The 23,009-nt window shown below is 40.6% G+C and overlaps 3 protein-coding genes across 4 annotated transcripts in view; 2 read left to right on the forward strand and 1 right to left on the reverse strand.

Moving 5' to 3' along the window:
- The window catches only part of sv2ba (synaptic vesicle glycoprotein 2Ba), a 114,494-nt gene that overhangs the window by 70,244 nt on the left and 21,241 nt on the right, over nt 1-23,009 (reverse strand). The window lies entirely within an intron of this gene.
- Nucleotides 707-15,792, forward strand: LOC140381413 (aminopeptidase Ey-like). 2 transcript variants are annotated; one of them, XM_072465471.1, is made up of 21 exons: nt 707-1,461; nt 1,575-1,717; nt 1,786-1,910; nt 1,988-2,114; nt 3,212-3,366; nt 3,631-3,744; nt 3,824-3,967; nt 4,584-4,649; nt 7,071-7,136; nt 7,921-8,096; nt 8,693-8,769; nt 8,865-8,998; nt 9,059-9,114; nt 9,189-9,336; nt 9,422-9,513; nt 9,616-9,726; nt 9,841-10,008; nt 10,077-10,217; nt 10,292-10,373; nt 10,446-10,593; nt 15,781-15,792. In XM_072465471.1, the coding sequence occupies exons 1-21, from the start codon at nt 857-859 to the stop codon at nt 15,783-15,785; spliced, it is 2,883 nt and encodes a 960-aa protein (XP_072321572.1). In that variant the 5' UTR covers nt 707-856; the 3' UTR covers nt 15,786-15,792. The 2 variants fall into 2 exon arrangements, with proteins under 2 accessions (XP_072321572.1, XP_072321571.1); XM_072465470.1 differs by lacking the exon at nt 15,781-15,792 and having other exon boundaries at nt 10,446-10,945.
- Nucleotides 11,993-20,208, forward strand: LOC140381419 (aminopeptidase Ey-like). The gene is made up of 20 exons (XM_072465477.1): nt 11,993-12,634; nt 13,357-13,499; nt 13,618-13,754; nt 15,361-15,487; nt 16,003-16,157; nt 16,235-16,348; nt 16,415-16,558; nt 16,648-16,713; nt 16,778-16,843; nt 17,200-17,372; nt 17,466-17,542; nt 18,189-18,322; nt 18,403-18,458; nt 18,520-18,667; nt 18,912-19,003; nt 19,076-19,186; nt 19,264-19,431; nt 19,614-19,754; nt 19,862-19,940; nt 20,027-20,208. Exons 1-20 carry the CDS (start codon nt 12,027-12,029, stop codon nt 20,180-20,182), a joined length of 2,895 nt encoding a protein of 964 aa, XP_072321578.1. The 5' UTR covers nt 11,993-12,026; the 3' UTR covers nt 20,183-20,208.

The raw sequence follows: 23,009 nt of genomic DNA on the forward strand, positions 1-23,009 counted from the left end.
TGGCGCTACTTCCTTTTTTCTATTATTTACCGCAGGTTCCATCCCACCAAACTGTAATAATTATGAGAAATGAAAACTTGTCACGTGCCCTTGACTGTATTATTATTATTATTATTATTATAACACATCATTTCCATTGAGGGTTAGTTAAATCCTTACTGTGCCAATGTCTACTTTATTCATAGCAGCATCTTTTCATGGCTATTACGGTTTATGAAGATGCTGATTACAGTAAATTTTTTTGTGCTTGGACGGGTCAGAAGGAGCCTCTCTCTGTGGGGTGAGATGATCCGTGTGGAGCCCTCCTCTTTCCTCCACTGGCACTCTGCAATGTGCCTAAGACCTTAATTAGACCCTGTACCAAGACTTCACCTCAAGCATATTTGGGGGGTTGATGACAGCCGTTTGCCTGGTATGCTTTTCTACTGCATGTTATGCCATCTTATTCCTCAGAACGAGCTGGACCAGGGAGAACATAAATAAAATGATTTAAAGTACAAAATAAGGGCGTGGCATCAGAAAAAAAACAAAAAAGATGAATAATTAGAACATATGAAGTTCTAAGTTGAATACCTGTCCCATTTTGTCCATTGTTTTTTAATTTGTCAAAATGTACATCTAGATTAGCATAAATGAGCATGCCAAATAAAATGTAAAGTGCTTGTGTTGTACCTGCAGCTAAAACATTGACTTTTACTGCCCTGTAGGTCATTTAATGAATAAAAGCCTGCTTGTTTGTCCTTAGGTGATGTTTTTCTGCCATGTTAATCCTTCAACTATTAACTGAGGAGGGAAGACACCTGCGGAACAAGAGGACTACGCTCTGAGGTTACTTCAGTCCTGCTCTGAACCAGCCATGGGAAAAGTTTTCTACATCAGTAAAAACGTGGCCCTGGGGCTGCTGCTTACGGCCGTATGTGCTCTCATCACAATCATCGCTTTATCCATTGCATATGACAAGGAAAGAGCAAAGAACCGGGCTGACTCTTCAGGAGATGGGCAGACGGACGGTACCAGTGCGCCCACGATACCGACAACCCTCTCCACCCCAGAGCATCCATGGAATTCCTACAGACTTCCAGACTCTCTGTTCCCTCTATCTTACAATCTAACTTTATGGCCCCGGCTGGAGCCTAATTCTGATGGACTCTACATTTTCACCGGGGAATCCTATGTGGTTTTCAAGTGTGTGAAACAAACAAACTTTGTTATAATTCACTCCAACAAACTTAATCTTACCAGTCCGAATGGGCATTTGGCTCTGTTAACTGCTGAATACGCCTCTGCACCAGATATAATGATGACATGGCTTGAACCAAAAACACACTATTTGGTTGTGCTGCTCAGTAACCCCCTAACAGTGGGGAGGACATATGTTCTTCACACTAAATTTCAGGGGGAGCTGGCTGATGACTTGGAAGGCTTTTACAGGAGTGAATACACTGAGAATGGTGTGAAGAAGTAAGCATTTGTGAACTATGTGTTGCTAAAATTCCTTTACTTTATTCCCTAATTTAAATACCTAATTATGTTTTATATGGTTCTGTGTGCATTAATGTTCATTAATGTTGCAGGATTGTTGCCACATCACAAATGCAAGCCACTTATGCCAGGAAAGCGTTCCCATGTTTTGATGAGCCAGCCATGAAAGCTGTTTTTAATGTCACCATCATTCACGCTCATGACACCGTCGCTCTGTCCAATGGCAGAGAACTTGGTTAGTGCAAACATCATGTCATTACTTAAAGGCCTTAAAGTTGTTTAGAGATATTATTCATTTTACAGGCACAATGGACACTGATTCTGGCAGAATAACTACATTTGAGCCAACAGCCAGAATGTCTACTTATCTTTTGGCCTTCATCGTCTGTGACTTTGCTTATATTCAGTCAACACAGAAAAATGTTTTGGTGAGAATGAATTGTTCCTTAAAGTCATGGTTTATATAGTTGTGGATGTTGTTGAATGAAACATGGTATCGTTTTAGATCCGTATCTGGGCCCGGAGAAAAGCCATTGACGACAGGCAAGGAGAGTACGCGCTTACTGTTACAGGACCTATTCTTGAATTCTATGAGCGCTATTACAATGTTGCATATCCACTTTCAAAGTCAGGTATGACACAACATCTGTCCTTTTCATGGTAGTTTATTGCGACCAAAATACATTACAGAGTAGTAATAAAGAAGATAATAACATTTATTTTAAGAAAAGTATTTGGAAGTTATTTAATTTAATTTGAGTTCAAGAGGCGTCTTGGAAACGTTGAAATGGCCCAGGCCATTTTAATGTTTCCAACATTGAAATGTGGCCCTCTGACCAATTTTAACTGCTGCATTGGCAAGTGATTATAGACAGTACTTTATACTGCAAATTTAAAGAATTATGGTTCTGCTCATTTAATTGGCAAACTCCAAAGTTTGCCAATTGGCAAAGGGATATCACGCTGATGAGGGAATGGACAGTGCATAGTGTTATGTTTAGACAGGCGTCCAGAGTGTTTATTCTGGTTCTTATTGGATTTTAAGGTCTGATACTTGTGTGGATGATTAGATCTGGTCTGATGGTCAGCTGGGGTGAGGTGGGTGCAACTGCAACAAGTTGATTGGTGATCTTATACTTTGCAGCAAGTTGTTGGTGTTTTAGTCGTTCCTTAAGACATTCCCCTCCAAGACTTAGGAACATAGATGTTACACTTTTAGTACTAAAACCTCAGTAATACTACATTGGATTGTGACACAGATGTAAAAGTAATGATCTAAGCCCGTGGTTCTCAAACTTTCCACACCAAATACCGCCAAAGATAATATTTGGCTTTCTGAGGACCACTGGATCTAAACTCGGACTATATCAGGCCCAGAGTAGGGACATGGTTTAAAACCTAAAGCAGGCCTAAAATTTGACTACCACTAAGAGTCAAAAAACACAAATAGAAAAAAAAAAACTTAAACTGCAGAGGACCCCTTAACAAACATGTACCACCAGAAGTACAAGTACCAGAGAGACACTGTTCAAAGCCTTATTAACGGAACGTCAAAGTCATGTCAAATATATCCATCTGTATTCACAGTATTAACCACTGGTCTGTGGCCCTCTGCTTCAATTATGTTTCATTATGCGGCCCTCAGTGAAAAAAGCTTGGACATCCCTGGGTTGGAGTGAGAATTCTGCACAAATTCTGTGCTTCTTTTTGTGACTGTTCTTTTTTGCAGATCAAATAGCTTTGCCCGACTTCAACGCTGGTGCAATGGAAAATTGGGGTTTAGTGACCTACCGAGAGACGGCCTTACTCTATGACCCCATCATATCCTCAACCGGGAACAAGGAGAGAATCATATCTGTCATCGCACATGAACTCGCACACATGGTGAGCAACATTTAACCTCATTCTAAGTCATTTGCCCATTTTTGTATTTCATTGCAAGAGAAGTGTAGGAGTGAGTCACATTTCTTTGGAGTTTTGAGAAACACATCTTTCACAGACATATGAATCATGTCAACCCTTGCTTCAACAGAGATGATAAATAGCGGCTTGGGAACTCTTCAGGCATTGAACTTTACATAGAAATCACAGTCATGCAACGTTTACCAAAATGTTTGAAAATTAAACACATCTTTTGAATGGTTTTAGTGGTTCGGCAATCTTGTGACCGTGCGCTGGTGGAATGACTTATGGCTGAACGAGGGCTTTGCGTCGTATGTCCAGTACTTGGGCGCTGACTACGCTGAACCCACCTGGAATATTGTAAGACACTTCAAAATACCTTTTCACAGATTGAAAAATGTGTTTCGTTTACAAATGCAACGCTTGTTTTTGTTTGCAGAAAGAGCACATAATCCTATATGACATGCATAGGGTATTTGGAGTAGATGCCCTGGCCTCTTCGCACCCACTGTCCCGTGCAGAAGATGAAGTCAGTACGCCTGCCCAAATCAGCCAGATGTTTAGCGCCATCTCCTACAGCAAGGTATGGTTTTATTTCGATCGTCTGCTCATTGTTATCTTATTAACAAGCAAATCATGGGCGTCCAGATGTGCTTTTCTTTATGTTTATTCATTTATCTTTGTCAGGACATGTTTTTGCTAAGATGGCTGGGGAGCACTGTTGAACTTGAATTTTGTTTGTGGTAAACGGGGTATACCGTATTTTTCGGACTAAAAGTCGCACCCTTTTTCATAGTTTTGCGTGACTTATACTTGGGTGACTTATACTCCAGAGCAACTTATACGTGATATTATTTGTTATTTTCACACTTGCAACTCCAGTGCAACTTATATATGTTTTTTTCTTCTCTATTATGCATTTTTTGGCTGGTGCGACTTATAATCCGGAAAATACGGTAAAACAAAAGTTATGAAAAAGACTAAACTACTAAAAGAATAGATTTTATTTCCGAGAAGCAGCAGATGATATCTTCTGCATTCTGACCATGTGTTGGGTAATACACTACAGGCTAACTTAATCGACAAATTTACAAATATGCACAATATTCCCAACCCTCACGGCACCGCTAGGACAGTTTGTTTACATCACTTTTTTTGACTGTGATGATCCACCCAAACTCTTGTGGTTTTGTTTTCAGGGAGCAGCCGTGCTCAGAATGTTGTCTGAATTTCTCACTGAGGCTGTGTTTGCCAAAGGACTAAGCGTGAGTCTACCATACCATATTCAGTGTTCTGTAGATCTATGGCTCTGCTGATGTGTGTATGTCAGAGCGTGTCAAAGAGTTCATGAAATAAAGAAGTTGTTGGTTTGTTACAGTGAATATGATTCATCTTTCCCCCCTTTGCAGTAGTCATAGGCACTAAAACTACAAATGTTTAAGGCAAGGCAAGGCAAGGCAAGTTTATTTGTAGAGCACATTTCATACACAAGGCAATTCAAAGTGCTTCACAGCAGGAAAAATGCATTCAAATCACAAAGAAATTACAGAAACAGAAATACAATAAAATTAACTAAATTCCAACTGATTTTCTAAACTAATAAAATCACAAACAAAAGAGAAGAGTGCAAAGAAAAAATCCTTTCAGTCATATGCGCAGCTAAACAAAACTGTTTTTAGCTTAGATTTGAACATTGTTAGAGTTGAAGCCTGTCTCACATCTTCAGGAAGACTGTTCCAGATTTTAGCTGCATAAAACTGAAACGCAGATTCCCCATGTTTTGTCCTGACTCTGGGCACCAGCAGGAGGCCGGTCCCTGAGGTCCTCAGAGTCCGAGATGGTTCATATGGCACTAACATATCCAAGATGTACTTTGGTGCTAGGCCATGGAGAGACTTGTACACAAGCAGAGCTGCTTTAAAGTCTATTCTCTGAGCCACAGGGAGCCAGTGCAGAGACCTGAGAACAGGACTAATGTGATCATACTTCCTGGTTCTAGTCAGGACCCGAGCAGCAGCGTTCTGGATGTACTGCAGCTGTTTTACAGCTCGTTTGGAGAGGCCAGTGAGCAGGCCGTTACAGTAGTCTAATCTACTGGAGACAAACACATGGATAAGTCTCTCTAAATCTGGTTTTGACACTATATTTTTGATTTTGGCAATGTTTTTTAGATGGTAAAAAGCTGCTGATGTTATTGATTTGACGTGGCTATTAAAGTTCAAGTCTGAGTCCATTATTACCCCCAGATTTCTAATTTGGTTTGTAGGTTTTAGAGCGAGACTCTGGAGGTGACCGCTAACACTTTCTCTTTGTTTCTGTGGGCCAAAAACGATTATTTCAGTCTTGTCTGAGTTCAGCTGGAGAAAGTTGTTTTGCATCCACAAACTGATCTGTTGGATGCAGTGACAGAGTGAATCTACTGGTCCATAGTCACCTGCCGATAGTGAAACATAGATCTGAGTGTCGTCTGCATAATTGTGATAGGACACATTTTCACTGCGTATCAACTGACCTAACGGCAGCATGTAGAGGTTGAACAGAAGGGGACCCAGGACTGACCCTTGGGGCACTCCACAGGTCAGGGTCATGTGGTCTGAGACACAGCTACCAATTTCAACAAAGTACTTCCTGTCTTCCAGATAGGACCTTAACCAGTTTAGGGCAGTGCCAGTGATGCCCACCCAGTCCTCTAGTCTCTGTAAGAGGATCCCATGATCGACAGTGTCAAAAGCAGCACTCAGATCTAACAGAATTAAGACTGAGGCTTTGCCCGTGTCAGTGTTCAGGCGGATGTCATTTGTCACCTTGACAAGAGCAGTCTCAGTGCTGTGATGAGGTCTAAAACCTGACTGAAAAACATCAAATGAGTTGTTTATTAAGAGGAAATCTGTGAGCTGTTGGTAAACAACCTTTTCAAGGACTTTGCCCAAAAATGGCAGATTAGAGATGGGCCGGTAATGACTCAGTACTGCGGCATCAATACTGCTCTTCTTTAGGAGAGGCTTTATGACCGCAGTTTTCAAAGACATTTGGAATGTTCCAGATTGAAGCGACATGTTAACTATGTGAGTGAATGGTGCTAACAAACTGTTCAGCACAGACTTTAGAAATCTGGTGGGTAACACATCAAGGCAGCATGTAGATGAACTCAGACTGGTGATGATCTCATGGACAGTTTTGTCAGTTACTGGTGCAAAGTGAGTTAGCTCTAAGTGTCTTGGTGGTTTTAGGGTAATTTTTTGCATTGTGGGATTTATAGCATTTTTAATGCCCTGAACTTTGTTATTAAAGAATAATGCAAACTCATTACACTTGGATGTGGAAATGAGTTCTAACGGCAGCTGAGCTGGAGGATGTGTTAATCTGTTTACTGTGGCAAACAGGACACGCGAGTTGTTACTGCAGCTTCCAATTATTTCAGAAAAATATCTTTCCCTAGTTTTACATAAGATTAGGTTGTACATGTTCAGCTTCTCTTTGTAAATCTCTTTTTGAACCTGGAGCTTTGACTTGCGCCATTTCCGTTCGGCCCTGCGGCACTCCCTTTTCTGTGCCCTGACCGAATCATCATTTCTCCACGGCGCCTTCTGCTTATTTTTAACCATTTTAGCCTTTATAGGGGCGATGGTGTCCAGAACATTCAAAACACTAACAAATATTTAACAAAAAACATTTTGTCTTCACAGTCCTACCTCAATACATTTGCTTTTGGAAACACAGTCTACAAAGACCTCTGGGACCACCTCCAACAGGTCTGATTTGTTCATGAACAAAATTCTGAATGAAGTTGTAAGATGAATTATCAACTTTCTTTGTTTATAATCTGTCAGTGGTTCTACATCCTTCCTCAGAGAATGTTAGGCTGAAGTACCAAGTGTGTGCACTGAAAAGAACTTAAAGTCTGCTGAAGTCTGTGAACAAACGTTGTCTATTCTTTCTTGTCTTTTTCATGACCACACACGGCCACATGTGGACCACAACACAGCAGTGTTTCTCATTAAGTAATTATTCCCTGATTAGCCTTATTTAAACAAACATAATTCAGTGCCAGTGTTCACAATTGGCTAAGGTTGTTCACATAATGTAGTTCACGTAATGTCGTATGAAGGTTCTGTCACACTGTTCTATCACCTTAATTAGCATGAACAAATTCGTGGGCCGAAGATAACGTAAAAAATAAAACTATGAAAACTATAAGAAATAACTGGCGTGGACAGTGCTGCACAAATCTGCAGCAGGTGAAAGTCCATATTCATGCATCAGCAGCAGGAAACGGAATATGGACTTATGACTTTTTATTTGAGAGTTCAGTCAGTACAAACTGACCCTGGTGCTTCCCAGAATGATTGGTTTGACTGGAAATAAGAAGGTTATAGCTTTATTTTTTATGTACATTAGGGGTTAAACGTAATGGGTTAATATGTTCAGTGGGCCGGATTAAAACGTCTAGGGGGCCGGATGCGTCCCGCGGGCCGCATGTTTGACACCCTTGCTTTAAAACATTGCCATAATATACTGTTGTTTGTTATGTTTCAGGCTGTTGACAACACTCCTGGTTTGGACATTCCACACACCGTTCATGACATCATGAACCGCTGGACTTTACAAATGGGCTTTCCTGTGGTCACTATTGACACTCGGACTGGAAGCATTAGCCAAAAACACTTCCTCCTGGACCCAGAGTCAGTCGTAGACAGACCATCACAGTTTAAGTAGGAATATTTTTCACTTTTATTGTAAGTTTCATGTAAATTAAATAATTAATTTAATGATTAATTAATAATAATAATAATTAACATCTATTAACATTTATTTTTACTACCATATTTTTTTAATGATACTCAAAACTCAAAAACATCTCAGATATAGTAAAATTACCATTTAAAAAAGGGAGTGTCTGGAAAAAACATGTTATTTTTGGCCATGGCTGCAGTGCCGCGGCCCGCGGTCAAATGGTCGCGCAGTTTTAGGAACCGCGGGACTTCTCTTATAGCGTCATGGCTAACCCTAACTCTAACCTCAACCCTAACCCCAACCCTAACCTTAACCCTAACCCGGCGCGGTCTAAAACGGCGCTAAAGCGCGGTCAAACAGCGGCGCAATTTCAGGAGCCGCGGGTTAGGGTTAGGGTTAATGTTAAAGTAAAGGTTAAGGTTAGAGTTAGGGTTAGCCATGAGGCTATAACGGGCTATAAGGGAAATGCCGCGGTCCCTGAAACTGCGCGGCCATTTGACCGCGCCGCGGCTCTCCAGCCGCGGTCTTAAAAAAATGAACTCAATGCCATTGATTACTTATTTTTGTCATTCAGTTACACATGGTTTGTCCCTATTAAATGGATGAAGTCTGGTGTAGATCAACAGCAGTTCTGGCTACTTCATAAGACAGGTTCAGTATTGCACACATTAAAAAAAGTAGTCTATTTGATAATTACATATTTTTTTTTATGTTTTTCCTTGGTAATGTGCACTTGTGTCTAACAGATATGAACAGCCACATGAGGGTTTCAGGAAACAACTGGGTGCTGGCAAACACTAATGTATCAGGTTACTTCAGAGTGAACTATGATCCAGAGAATTGGGATCGTCTCCTCTCCTTGCTCAATTCCAACCATCAGGTATTTTCTTTTCTTATATTTAGAGGAATTTGTGTTATGAACCTGTCTCTTTCCTCACAGGCACTGTCAGTATTGAACAGAGCCCAAATCATAGACGATGCTTTCAACCTTGCAAGGTATGGAGAAAAGAATAAAACTACTAAAATGTATTATTATTACATCTGGCAAAATTATCACCATGTTTTCACAGGGCAAAGATAGTTAATACCACACTGGCCTTGAAAACTACCAAATATTTGTCAATGGAGACGTCCTACATCCCCTGGGAGTCAGCACTGAGAAGCTTAAACTACTACATCCTCATGTTCGATCGCACTGAGGTCTATGGATCCTTAAAGGTAAGTACTCCGTAGCATTATGCTAGTCTCATTTAAATGATAAATGGTCACTATGAAATCACTTCTAATGAATATTTTATGCTAGAGTTATTTGAAGAAACAAATCCAGCCGCTATATGAGCACTTTAAAGTTATAACTGAAAACTGGACCAAAGTACCAGCAGGCCACAATGACCAGTAAGGAGTTCGTAGCCGTTTACATAAAATGGGGTTGAAAACAAATACTGTACATAGTTAATAGTAATTTTATTAAAATGATGAATCCACTTTCTTTGTCAGGTATAATCAGATCAATGCCATTGGAATGGGCTGCAAGATGGGCATAGAAGGCTGCAGAGAACTCACCAAAAACTGGTTCAGACAGTGGATGGAAAACCCTGCTCATAATCCGTGAGTATTATGACCACCATCAGGGGTCAGAAGGTGTAATCTCTTATCACATAGAAATAGAACCGCTTTGGTCTGTGTGCCCGTTTATGTTTATCATGTGACTTTATCTTTTAGGATCCACCCCAACCTGAAAGGCACAGTTTATTGCTATGCTATAGCCTTTGGTGGACATGAAGAATGGGACTTTGCCTGGAGGATGTTTAAAAATGCCACATTGGCCTCTGAGGCGTCCAGACTCAGACAGGCCATGGCTTGTACCAAGGCACCTTGGCTTCTGAACAGGTAAATCCTGACACTTGTAGCGAATGAATCACTGGTCATGTTTATGATACCCAATGCACTTATTACAGATATCTGGAGTACACACTCGACCCATCCAAAATCCGAAAGCAGGATGCTACTGCTACTATTCAGGACATTGCCAGAAACATTGTGGGAATGCCTCTTGCATGGGATTTTGTCAGAGTCCAATGGCAATATATTTTTGAGCAGTGAGTTGTGAAGTGAATACAGTGCACTAAATGAAAATTAATTTGATGAATAAACCTGTATCTTTGTGCATTAGGTATGGAAGAGGATCATTTTCCTTTGCTGGACTCATTAATGGAATCACAAAGAGATTCTCCACAGAATTTGAGTTGAAGGAGGTACAAAGCAAAAAGGGCTTTGCTTAGCAACATTTTCCGAATCTCATTTTCCTTTTTTGTTTTGCTTTCCAGCTCAAGAAGTTCAAAGCGGACAACCAAGATATTGGATTTGGCTCTGCCACACTGGCCATGGAGCAGGCCATAGAGAGGACCACAGCCAACATAAAATGGGTGGCAGAGAACAAAGCCCAAGTGCTCCAGTGGTTCACTGACGAATCAGCGTGAAGAACAAAGACATTTTAGACGTTACAATGCTGTTGCAACTGGACAGTGTAATCCTAATATTACAGGTTTTTCGTTTCACCTTGACCTGTGTTTGTATGGAAGTTACCTTAAGGCAGTCATATTTTTAAGATGGCTTCATTGTGCGCTCATGTTTTGCTGACGTAACTATGTAAAACAAGCCACAATGTCAACATGGAACATTTAGTTGTACTTTGGAGCCACGGACCTTCTTTATAGACCAAGATGTTTTAATTTAACTTGGCAAGCAACCAAATGCACAAAAAGTTCCATTGACAATTCAGTAAGTGACCTTATGTTGTACAATAAAGTTGTATATATCATGTATAATATTTGTCATATATAAGGCCTTTAAGTGTAGAGCGTAATACATAGATCTGCTTTTTTAAAAGATATGTTATGATATGTTCAATTTTATTCTGAATAAATGTTTTAACTGTAATTGTAATTAAATGTAAATGTTAACTTCAACATTCGGTTTGTTTGTAAAGTTTATCAAAGTGTCCACACTCCCTTGGCCACAAATGGGACAAAGGGCAAACTAATCCTTTTTGTCAGATTGCGAGCAGTTCGGGATGACCTGTGTACATCGTTTCCTTTGAGTACCCAGTGCTATATAAGACACGCGCACGTTTAACTAATCTCCATTGCAAATTATCTTGTAGTTTACTCACAAGGTGGCTTAATGATATAGATAACCTTTATCTATGTATCTTTTTCAGTATTTCCCAAACTAAATATACTGTACATGTGACATAGCATACAGTTTCAGTAAAACAATTATAGTACTCAATTCCAGTTTCCTGCCTTTTTTGTATTAATGTGCACTTACAGCTTTTATTTTACTTACCTTACGCATAAGACAGTATAACACTTGCTTGTCTTATTCTCTTTACGATGTTCTTGTGCGACTTTGATAACGCACACAGAGATAGAGAGGGCCACAAACAGCTATCCATGTGTATCTTGACCTCTGCTGATCTGCAGAAAGTTTACACATCTCAAACCATTGCGCGAGTGTAAAACTGAATTGGATTTGTATATATCTTCTGGCGCGGGATGTTCAGCTTATTGTTTTATTTCCATATGCTCTGCTTCACTTTGAGATCGCCAAGTGCTGCAATGTTGAGAGTATGAAGGCAGAGAGGAGCTCAACTGCCACACAATATTTACAGTAGAGAAAAAACAGATCACATGAGCAGGCCTCTCAGGGGAACGTTATTAAGTGGCATTAAAAGGATGAAGTTTACAGGTTAGACACTGGTCTTATCACCACCATACAATTTCCTCCCTCTTGGACTTTCAGCGATCTCCTTTTCTCCACCAGAAGATTAACCATTAACAAAACTATAAAAGTGTTTCCATAATTAGGTGTTGAGTTTGTCTGACTGCCATCTTTGTCCGTGAGACATGGCGAAAGGATTCTTCATCAGTAAAGCAGTGGCGGGGGCCTGTGCCTTCGTGGCCATTGCCGGCGCGGCCACAATCATCGCCCTGTCCGTCGTGTACTCTCAGGAGAAGTCCAGGAGCGATGTCCTGCCCACCGTCGATCCGACCGGCACGACAGCACCGACCACAACCCTATCCACCACCCCCTCGGGCCCAAAGCAGCCGTGGCAGCTCTACAGACTCCCGGGCGCCCTGATGCCCATCACCTACCACGTGACTCTCTGGCCCAGGCTGGAACCGGTCGCGGTTGACTTCTACATCTTCTCGGGGAACTCGTCAGTCGTGTTCAAATGTGTGAAGGCTACGGATCTGATCTTGATTCACTCCAACAAGCTCAATCTCACCGCGTTCGACGGCTTCCACGCCAAGTTGACAGGCCTCAATGGAGCGGTGGCACCAAAGATAAAGGCGACGTGGCTGGAGGTGCCCACTCAGTATCTGGTGGTGCAGCTGCATGAAAGTCTTAAGCTTGACAACACTTACGAGCTGTTCACTGAGTTTGTGGGAGAACTGGCTGATGACCTGGGGGGATTCTACAGGAGTGTGTATTATGAGGATGGTGTCGAAAAGTAAGGAGTATTACTCACTCAATGCAGTTTTGTCAAATTCATTCCATTTAAATGCAATTCTATAGAAAGGTATTGACATAATTCTGTCTTTATTTATTGATTCAGTTGCTGGTACTTGCTTACTGTTTCATCATAAAAGTGACACAATTAAGTTAACTATAGTTTATGCGAAATTCTGTTAAGATAAAGGTGCATGATGTGACTTTTCAGGTGGAGGGTTTGTTTGTCACCTGCTTGTCTCCATGGAGATGCTTTGCCAGGAATGTTGAGTATGGCATTGAGCATTTATATCCTGCGTGTCAAGAGATAAGATAAGATCAGTGGTGGAAGAAGCTTGTAACTTGTGTAAAATCGCAGATACACGAGCAAAAAGTCAAAGTACCTGCTCACAAATGTAGTAAAGTAAAGTAAAAAGTATTTGAAGTACAGATACATATAAACTTTACTTACATACAGTACTGTCACTGGATAAGATAAGCCTCCATTGTCTCCGAATGGAAATGTGTATTGTTGTTTGTCATTCCCAACAAATACCAGGCATTCTTACAGTGAGCAGGATCGCCTCGCCACAGATCTGACCTGTACCTTGGCAGTTGCATGATTCGCTTGGCCCCATGGAGATAGAGACGTTTAATGCCATACTGTGGAATATTCCAAGCAAAGCAATAGCCATCGGGACAGGCTCCACCCGACAACGTACAAATACTGTCTTGTGTTTTCAGAGTCTTGGCCACGACACAAATGCAGCCGACCGATGCCAGGAAGGCTTTCCCCTGCTTCGATGAGCCGGCAATGAAGGCCGTCTTCCACATGACTCTCCTGCATCGTCCTGGGACTGTGGCTCTTTCCAACTCCATGAACTATGGCAAGCCCTCACTTTCATACAATTAGATAAAAGCTTTATTGATCTCATAATCGAATCATTCATCTGAAATTCACTTTGGTACTGTATATGTGCAGTGATCATCTGTTTTGTCACACAGACCTGGTCAATGTCACGTTGGAGGGACACGCTCTTACTAGAACCAGCTTCATGCCCACTGAGATTATGTCATCTTATCTACTGGCATTTGTGGTGTGCGAATTTACTTACATTGGAAACATGGATACTGGTGTTTTGGTAATTGTTCAAAACTATTTTATTGCATTGACAACATCACATAATTTACTCACATGACAATTTCACATATGTGTAAAAGCTGACCTCAAAGGTGCACAACATAACTCTTACTTGTCACCATGGAGATGTTACTTAAAGTGCCTATGACAAGTTCTCATGTTTTTCTATTTATAACTCTGTTTAATGGCATAGAACGTGTTGTAAATAATAGTCATAGTTTTAACATCAGCCAAGTTGCATTTTGTAAAGAAAGTTTTAAAAATAAAACTTGAAAATTACAGGAAGTGCTGACTTCTAAAATGGAATCCCTCCACCTACAACCCCAATAAGTGACAATATGCTGAACAAATATATTTTTCTTGCCTTGTTCCCAGTATTGCTCCTAGATAACAGTAGTGGAATCTAAAGTTTACGACATGGTGACAGGCCAGACCTGTTTGAGAGGCGAGCATGATCACTCTCCACGGGCAACTCTGTAGAAAAGTTACATAGATAGGGCCTCTTTAACCTCTCCTCCAAAAGGTAAAATAAATATGGATTTAAAAAGCATTTAATTGCACTGCATACTATGAACTTTACTGTCGGTGTAATCCCTCATTCGTCCAGGCGTGTTCCATAGTAGAAAAAGCTTCAGTTGTAGTCATCTGGACTCAGTTAGAAAAAATAGACGTTTCGACTCTCATCCAAGAGTCATTGTCAATAACAGAATTTAGGTCGGGAACTCCGATATTTATACTCTTCCGTGGTAAGTCCGGCCCATTGGGCGGAGCCTTCCTGAAGTAGAAAGAGTTGTTTGTTTCAACAGAAACTCCCCCCTTGTATCTACCGAGCTAACCTATTCATAATTTTAATGGCCTATTAGAATCCTCTTTGTCTTTGTGAGACCCTGGCTCAACCACCCTGAGTACCTGATTAGCATCTAAATGTCCTGGTCCTGGTCCTCTACCTTTCCAGGGGTTCAGTATACCATTATAGAGACCAGGAAGATTGAATCTTAGCCCTCCATTCCTGTTTAAAGAAGGTATTTCTTTTTTTTTAACAAAAATAGCTTCCTTAACTCCTCTTTCAAACCATCTTTTTTCCCTGCTTAAAACCTTCACCTCACCGTCTTCAAACGAGTGATTAGAGGCTTCAAGATGGAGATGCACGGCACTCTGAGGTCCTGAACTAGTATTTCTTCTGTGCTGATAGAGCCTCTTGTGTAGAGGCTGTTTCGTCTCACCTATGTAACGTTCTTTACAGCTTTCTTCACTGCATTGGATCAAATAAACTACATTGCTCTGTTTTTGAGTCGGCAACTTGCCCTTAGGGTGAACCAGTTTTTGTCTTAAACTTTCACTCAGCAGCGTACGTTCAGTGAAACATTTATGGTAACAGAACAGTACTCACTTAACTTAAAATCCTTGCATCAATTCTAGCACAAATTGATTAAACGTTTCCACAATTCCTCCCGTTGGTCACTATAGCAAGTATCCAAATTACATCCAGCTTTACTTTCAACGTTGCTCATGAAACGCCATGCAAAACGTGACAACGCTGCACAATGGCGCCCTCTGCTGGACTTTGTATGCATTTTAAGATGACCTGTGCTCATTGTTTTGTGCAGATCAGAATCTGGGCTCGTCAGAAGGCCATCGACGAGGGCCAAGGAGAGTATGCCCTTGAGAAAACTGGCCCTATTCTGTCCTTTTTTGAGGATTACTACAACATCTCTTATCCTTTGAATAAATCAGGTAAATACAGTTTACAGTCACAGATCTATTGACAATTGGTGAATATCTGAGTATGTGATTAGATTAAAATAGTACACAGACAAAAGAGACTGTATGAGCATCACATTACAGTCCCATGAACACATTTTTTTTTTAAATTCTACAAAATATACTCCCATCTTATTATCACATTTTGTTCATAAAGAGGCCCCGTGGATTATGTTCAGTCGTTTTTGCAGTTCTTATTGTCATAATTGTAACTTGCTTCCTTCTAGTGATTACTTGGGATGCAACAATAAACAAAATGAAGACAACATGAAGAAATAACTTATTGAGCACTCTTTGGCAGATACAGCAGTAATGATTTACATAGTTTAATAGTTGAATTTCCACAGTTGTTCTGTTCCACACTATCGCCAGAAATATTGTACCATGAAATGAATATTATGATGAAGATCGTACTATGAGATTTGCATATTGTTACATTCCTAGTGACTACACCTATAAAGTGGTTTACCTTTAGTGACTGGTTGCAGATCAGATTGCTCTGCCAGATTTCGGGGCCGGCGCTATGGAAAACTGGGGCCTCATCACTTACAGAGAGACTGCCCTTCTGTACAACCCCGATGTCTCCTCTAATGGAGACAAAGAGTGGGTGGCCACGGTCATAGCTCATGAACTAGCTCACATGGTACAGTAACAGAGTTGGCAATTCACCTTGGACACAGCCATGTGATTTCTAATTGATGACGAATGGTCTGTATGTAGTGGTTTGGAAACCTGGTGACTACAAGATGGTGGAATGACCTTTGGCTGAACGAGGGCTTTGCTACCTTTGTCTCTTATCTGGGCGCCGATTTCGCTGAACCAACGTGGAACATGGTGAGTGAGCTCTGTCTTGAACTAAATGCTTTTATATGATACTTAAAATGCTGTATTGTTTTGCAGAAAGACTTGATAGTTCTGAATGAGATTGTAGGTGTGATGGGAGTCGATGCCCTGGCCTCCTCCCACCCCCTTTCATCCGGGGAAGATGAAATCCTGAGGCCAGAGCAGATCAGTGAACTTTTTGATTCCATCACATACAGCAAGGTAAAGTACAAGTTCAAAGTATTTATTTAATGATATCCAGCTCCTTCTCTTAACATATAAACTTCATGTTCTGGTCTTCCTTTTCCTAGGGTGCTGCAGTCCTCCGAATGCTTTCTAACTTCATCACAGAGGATGTTTTCTCAAAAGGACTCCACGTAAGTAAATAAGTTGGCCGTATAGATTTTATCAGTTCGTTTCTGACCAATTTATTTCTTGCAGACATACCTGGACACGTTTCAATACCAAAACACCGTCTACCAAGATCTCTGGATGCACCTTCAAATGGTAAGTTACATCATTAAGCATCAAAACAGGGCATTTGTTTGAAAAAAATCTTCACTATTCTTTTTAAAATTTAATTATTTTATATTTTTTGGGATTCGAGAAAAACACAATAAAAATACAAATAAAGATAAAAATAAAGACAAGACAAGACAGGGCTAGACAAGAGACAGATTGGATAAAATTGAAACTGCAAATTTAGGAAAAGTGAGGCATCCAAGATTTTTTTTTTAAATAAAGTAAAGTAAAGTAAAGGCACACTAGATCCATGATACAAGTCCCATTTTGTCCAATTTATGTGAAATCTTTCCATTTCCATGTTCAGTCAGTTTGTGATTTGGCTGTTCTTTTATTCTGAGGCTGTAGATTCATCAAGCATCAAATTGCCCGGGTCTATTGAGGAAATCATGAACCGGTGGATTCTCCAGATGGGTTTCCCAGTGGTCACTATAAACACTCAAACTGGAGAAATGACGCAGAAGCACTTCCTGCTGGACCCAGACACTCCAGTGGACAAGCCCTCTCCGTTTAAGTAAGATCAATGATCTTCTTTTACCACGGAAAGTTCTTTTTTATCTCTAAGTTAACCTCATATTTTCTCTGTATTGTTGGATGGAAACTCTAGCTATGAATGGATTGTTCCTGTTACGTGGACTAAAAATGGTGCAGCAGAGAATCAGTTCTGGCTCATTGTAAAAAGTGGTGAGTTATGCTAATACTAGTCAGCTTTTAATTAATTAGTTTAATTAAATAAATACACATGAGGTGGGTAGAAATGATTAAAGTATTTTAAGAAACCACTTCTCAAGAAAGATTTCAATGTTTCTTTAATTTTCCAAGGATAATTATTAATTATTATTCAGATACTATGTATTGTCAAATAATAACTAATGTGTAATTTATATGAACCCTTTTCAGCCTTTTTAACCTGTTTATAATGTGGTTGCTAGGTAACAGTCGTGGAACTACCTCTATTTGCCCAAGTCATTATAAACTTTACAAAAATTGGCAAATTTTGGACAACTAGGCAAACGATTTATAAAAATCTTAAATATGTTTGTGAAATGTGTAGTCTAACTTGTCATTTGCACTTTAAATTTAGTCACAGTAAGAGGAGTTATCAAAGCTTTTACTCAAGCAAGAGTACCGTTACTTCAAACTACATATTACTCAAAGCGACGTAGAAGTATGTTGTCTCAGAAAATAAGAAATATATTAAAAAGTGACTTTGTTAATTCTGCTGGAGTAAGTTACTTGATCTGTCACATCACCATAAACATAAATTCTTATTTATAACAGTAAGTTGAATGAAATAAGGTTGATTACAGCCTCACTGTCATTTGCACAGCTATAAACAATGAAATCAAAACTGCTCCTGGCGAGTGGTTGGTGGCCAATATCGACATGAAGGGCTTCTACAGAGTCAACTATGACAATGAAAACTGGGAGCGCCTTCTCACCAAACTGTCCACCAAACATGAGGTAAAACAGCCAACCAAAAACTTAACTGACTTAAATAATTGTTTTTAAGACACGGAATAATTGTTCATGTTCTCTTTCAGGACATCCCAGTGATAAACAGGGCACAGATTATAGACGATGCTTTTAATCTCGCAAGGTAATGCCTAAATGATGAGTAAGTAATACAATAAAATAAAATAATGAATTGACCATTATAGGGCAAAGATTGTGGACACAACACTTGCTCTGAGGACAACCGCATACCTGGATAAAGAGTTGCAGTACATGCCCTGGGAAACTGCTCGACGCAATCTCAACTACTTCTATCTAATGTTTGACCGCAGTGAGGTCTATGGCCCAATGGAGGTGAGAGTTATGATGAAATCTCACTATAGCAATCAATGATAATAGTAATATCACACTGGTATCACAGAGTAAGTCACACTGGAGTATAAGTCGCATTTTAAGGGAAATTGCCAGTGTGAAAATAATGAATAATATCACATATAAGTCGCTCCGGAGTACAAGTCGCACCCCGGCCGAAATGATGAAAAAGGAGCAATGGAAAATACGGTAATAATAATAATGATATTTGTATGTTTAAATTCAGGCTTATATAAAGAAGAAGTCAACTCCTTTATTCAACCACTTCAAGGAAATTACTTCAAATTGGACAAAGATTCCCGACAGCCACACTGATCAGTAGGTTTTTTTTTTTTGTAATTGTAGATAATTTGTCGACTTTCTCACAAAACTCACCATCTTTCTTTGCAGATACAACCAGGTAAATGCCATCTCCATGGCCTGTGGCACCGGGGTGGAGGGCTGCCAGGAGCTGGTCACAAACTGGTTTAAACAATGGATGCAGAATTCTACTTACAACCCGTATGTTTTCACGAGCTCCGTCCCTGTTTAATTTTGTGCTCGGCAGCTTTATGATAATGCTATTTTACACCTTTTAGAATCAGTGCAAACCTGCGATCCACCGTGTACTGCAGCGCCATCCAAGCCGGAGGAGTGGCTGAATGGGACTTTGCGTGGAAAATGTATAAAAATGCTACGATTGCCTCAGAAGCTGATAAACTCATGTCTGCTTTGGCGTGCACTGAACAGCCCTGGCTGCTCAACAGGTACTGTACGTGCTCTCGGATAAAAGGTATTCATTTTACAGTTCATGAGAAAGGGCAAAAGTCTTTTCTTTAGCCACTTGGGGGAGTTGAAATGTATTCAATCCAAAAACGTTCTCTAGTTGAGATCATTTGCTATGGAACTGATCTGAAAGAGTGATTTAAAATATGTTGTGTGTTTTTAGATATCTGGAGTACAGTCTGATGCCAGAGATGATTCGGAAGCAGGACGCTACCTACACTATAGTTTATATTGCAAATAATCCTATTGGTCAGCCTCTGGCCTGGGACTTCATCAGAGCAAAGTGGAATTACATATATAACAAGTGAGTTTCCGTCATTTATTGTGACGTTATTGTTGTGTGTTTATTCCAATATAGGCTGCAGAGCTCATTCAAAATAACCCTTAAAATAAATGTCATTGTGGTTTTAGTTATGGAGGTGCCATTTCATTTGGGAGACTAATCAGCGGTGTAAGCAAGCGGTTTTCTTCAGAGTTTGAGTACAAACAGGTAAAGTCTCTGATGTTTTGAATAATGTTAGATGCCCTTGTATTGTCCCTTTCAGTAATGTGTGATTATGTGACATGTGTCTGCAGCTGCTTCAGTTCAAAGAGGATAATGCTGGACAGCTTGGTTCTGCCACAGCAGCTCTGGAGCAGGCGCTGGAGGCGACTAAGGCCAACATAAACTGGGTGAATTTAAACAAAAAGCAAGTGTACGACTGGTTCAGTGGCCAAACCGCAGCGCTGTAACTGACTTGCATTAAAAAAACATAGTAGGCTGTTATATTGTATTATTTTCTGCGATGTATTGGTGATATACATATTTTTTATTTGTATTATTCTGAATAAAAAATATTTTATATCAAATTTGTTAAAAGATTGTTTACAAACATTTTTACTGATTCACTGATTTGATATAAATGTAGATCTGTATAAGTCACACACTGTTTTGTTAATCCTTTTTAAAATGAGTTGAGCATATCACAATAAGCCCAGAGATCTCAGAGATTGTTTCTGTTGATACTACAATAGTGTAACAGAATGACAGAGCTGTTTGACAATTTTATGGGCAATCTGGATGAGCAGAATGAACAAGGCTTATGCTGTTAGATAATAATGTATTTAGCCTTATTTTTATAACCCAAGAGCAATGCCTTGATTACTCATTACATAAAACTTAATCCTGTAGTGGCTCATCATGGCGGTCCTCTGGGGTCTTAAGCAGAATCTCTGTTTACTCAGGATAGAAGAGGTGCCAGGTCCTAGTTCAGCTGACAGGTCTCCACAGGGGTCTTTCCCTAAATACTTTAGAGGGGATGTGCTCGCTGTTTAGCACCTCACTACTACTGCTGCTGCTATCAGCCGCTCTGTTTGTCTAAGGAAGTGCAATTGGGAATCTGAACTTCATAAATCACATTTTTAACCTTTTTCAAATGATTGACTGTATGTGTCATAAACAATCCTGTTCTTGTTTTTGTATTACAATGAATAGAGATTTGTTTTTCAAATTTAAACATCTTTAATTATTTTTTTAAAAAACGTATTAAATAACATTTGTATAAAACACAGAGATTACATATATTGTATACATATAAACAGATTTGTCATAGAACAACTTGGGCTCATTGATACAATGAAAAGAGTCATTGTTTGCTGAAAGGTTAGCATTGTCCTTTGAAGCCCATATGCAGATACTGCTCCTGAGGCCCCCAGTACTGCTGAGTGCTGTGACAGAGTCCAGTCTGGACCACCACAGAGGCCATGTAGGCGCTGGGTCCGGCCGGCTGCAGGCTGCTGCTGCTGCTGCTGCTGCTGCTGCTCAGGGTTTCCTGCTGTGGGCTGTAGGTGAACAGGGGCTCCTCCACACAACCTGAAGTCCTCTGCTCTAGCACCTCCTCGGTAAGGCCCAGCTGAGTGGACAAGTGGGAGATATAGCGGATGGTGAGGCACAGGGTCTCGATCTTGGTCAAGGACTGTCCCGCTGGAGCCACAGACGCTGGAAGATAAGACCTGAGGTGGTGCAGAGCTTTGGTCAGATCCCTCATCCTCAGCTTCTCCCTCTCACTGGCCGTCTGCCTCTTCTTCCCTGGATACCTGGACCTGGACTTCTTAGTGGTGGAAGCGGTGGAAGCAGGCGGCAGGGTATTGGTGGTAGTGGCCGTCTGCTGGGGGGCACTGCCGAAGAAGAAACTTTCCAATGGCTCTTGCTCTGATTTGATTTGAAGCGAGTTTGGAGAGAAGCTGAAGGAGTCCACAGACGACGCGGGAGACAGGCTGCTGCAGGCACTGAAATAGCCGGCGTCGGAGGAAGGATCGAAGGCCAGCTGATCACAAGACTTATCCAGCAGGGCATCGCAGTCGAAGAGGAAGGAGCTGGCGTCCCCTTGAAGTTGCAGTGGAGAGCAGAAGGACATGTCCATTGTCTCTGTGGTCTGGTTCTTCTGTGGTCTGAGATGCTTGTAAGGAAGGCAAATGAAAGTGTGGAGGAACTGGCTGTCCGGGGCTTACATGTGGTGGGAGGTGCGAAGTGTCACCTCCAGGCGGCCGCCCCTGCGCCTGAGAGAGTCTGGGAGCAGGGCTGACACCTCGGACAGGGGGTCCCATGGGAAACTGGACAAGGTGTGATCTGTTCACTCCACAAGACTGCGACACGAGGACACGGCACTCGCATGGCACACGCTGGACTTGATTTCTATTTAAATTCAAGATAGGGTTGAATATTAATTGGATTTCCGATGATAAGGGATTTGCTGTGACTCCATGATAAATAAAATAAACTCAAATGGCCTTACCAACGTCATATTGCATGTTATTCCTGGCCTATTTAACCTACTGCGTGGAGGTGTGGTGTAACACTTACAATAGAAATATTCAGCCTGTAACTATTTTGCAGATTCAATCATCAGAATATTAAATAAGAAAGGTCACATCCTTCTTTTCCTACAGATGTGGGTGATAACATTTAGGAATGTTGTCAATTTGAATTTCCCATGAGATGTTCAAGAAAAGGCATGTTTTTGTGGTGTATAACTGTTGAACTATGGTGGTGAGCCTGTGTTTACTCATATGATTGGTAAATGTGGGGTATAGTAGGGCTGGATAAGCTTGAGCTTTTCCCTACTCCTGTTTGAATTGTGACATGCATAATTTGCTATGAAGAAACTGGATCAAGTTGAATTCACATATTAACTGACAATGGTCACATATTTCAAAGTAAATGAAATTGAATTAAAATGTTGCTCACTATGTAACAAGGGAATCAAGTCATATGCAAAATATGAAGCAAAGTATTGGTGTTTTTTTGAATGCTGCTCTAATCTGTCATTAGTGCCGACCTGGGGCACTTGAAGTCAGGCCACAGAAGTGTGCCAGGCAGCTGGGGGGTGTCAGCACTTCTCACCTCGTCCTGTTTGGACAGCAGCACAACGCTCAGGCTTCAGCACAGTGATAACGATGGATATAAAGGAAAATAACATATTATTTAACATTTTTTTTAAACCTTCCACAAGCATTCTTACTTTATATAGAAGACGGTTAGCCAAGCTTTAGTTTACTATTTTAGGTTCATACTTTTATT

This window comes from Eucyclogobius newberryi, unplaced genomic scaffold, assembly GCF_026437365.1.
Source record: "Eucyclogobius newberryi isolate DKJ021-1_F unplaced genomic scaffold, fEucNew1.0.hap1 SCAF_5, whole genome shotgun sequence".
Lineage (NCBI taxonomy): Eukaryota > Metazoa > Chordata > Actinopteri > Gobiiformes > Gobiidae > Eucyclogobius > Eucyclogobius newberryi.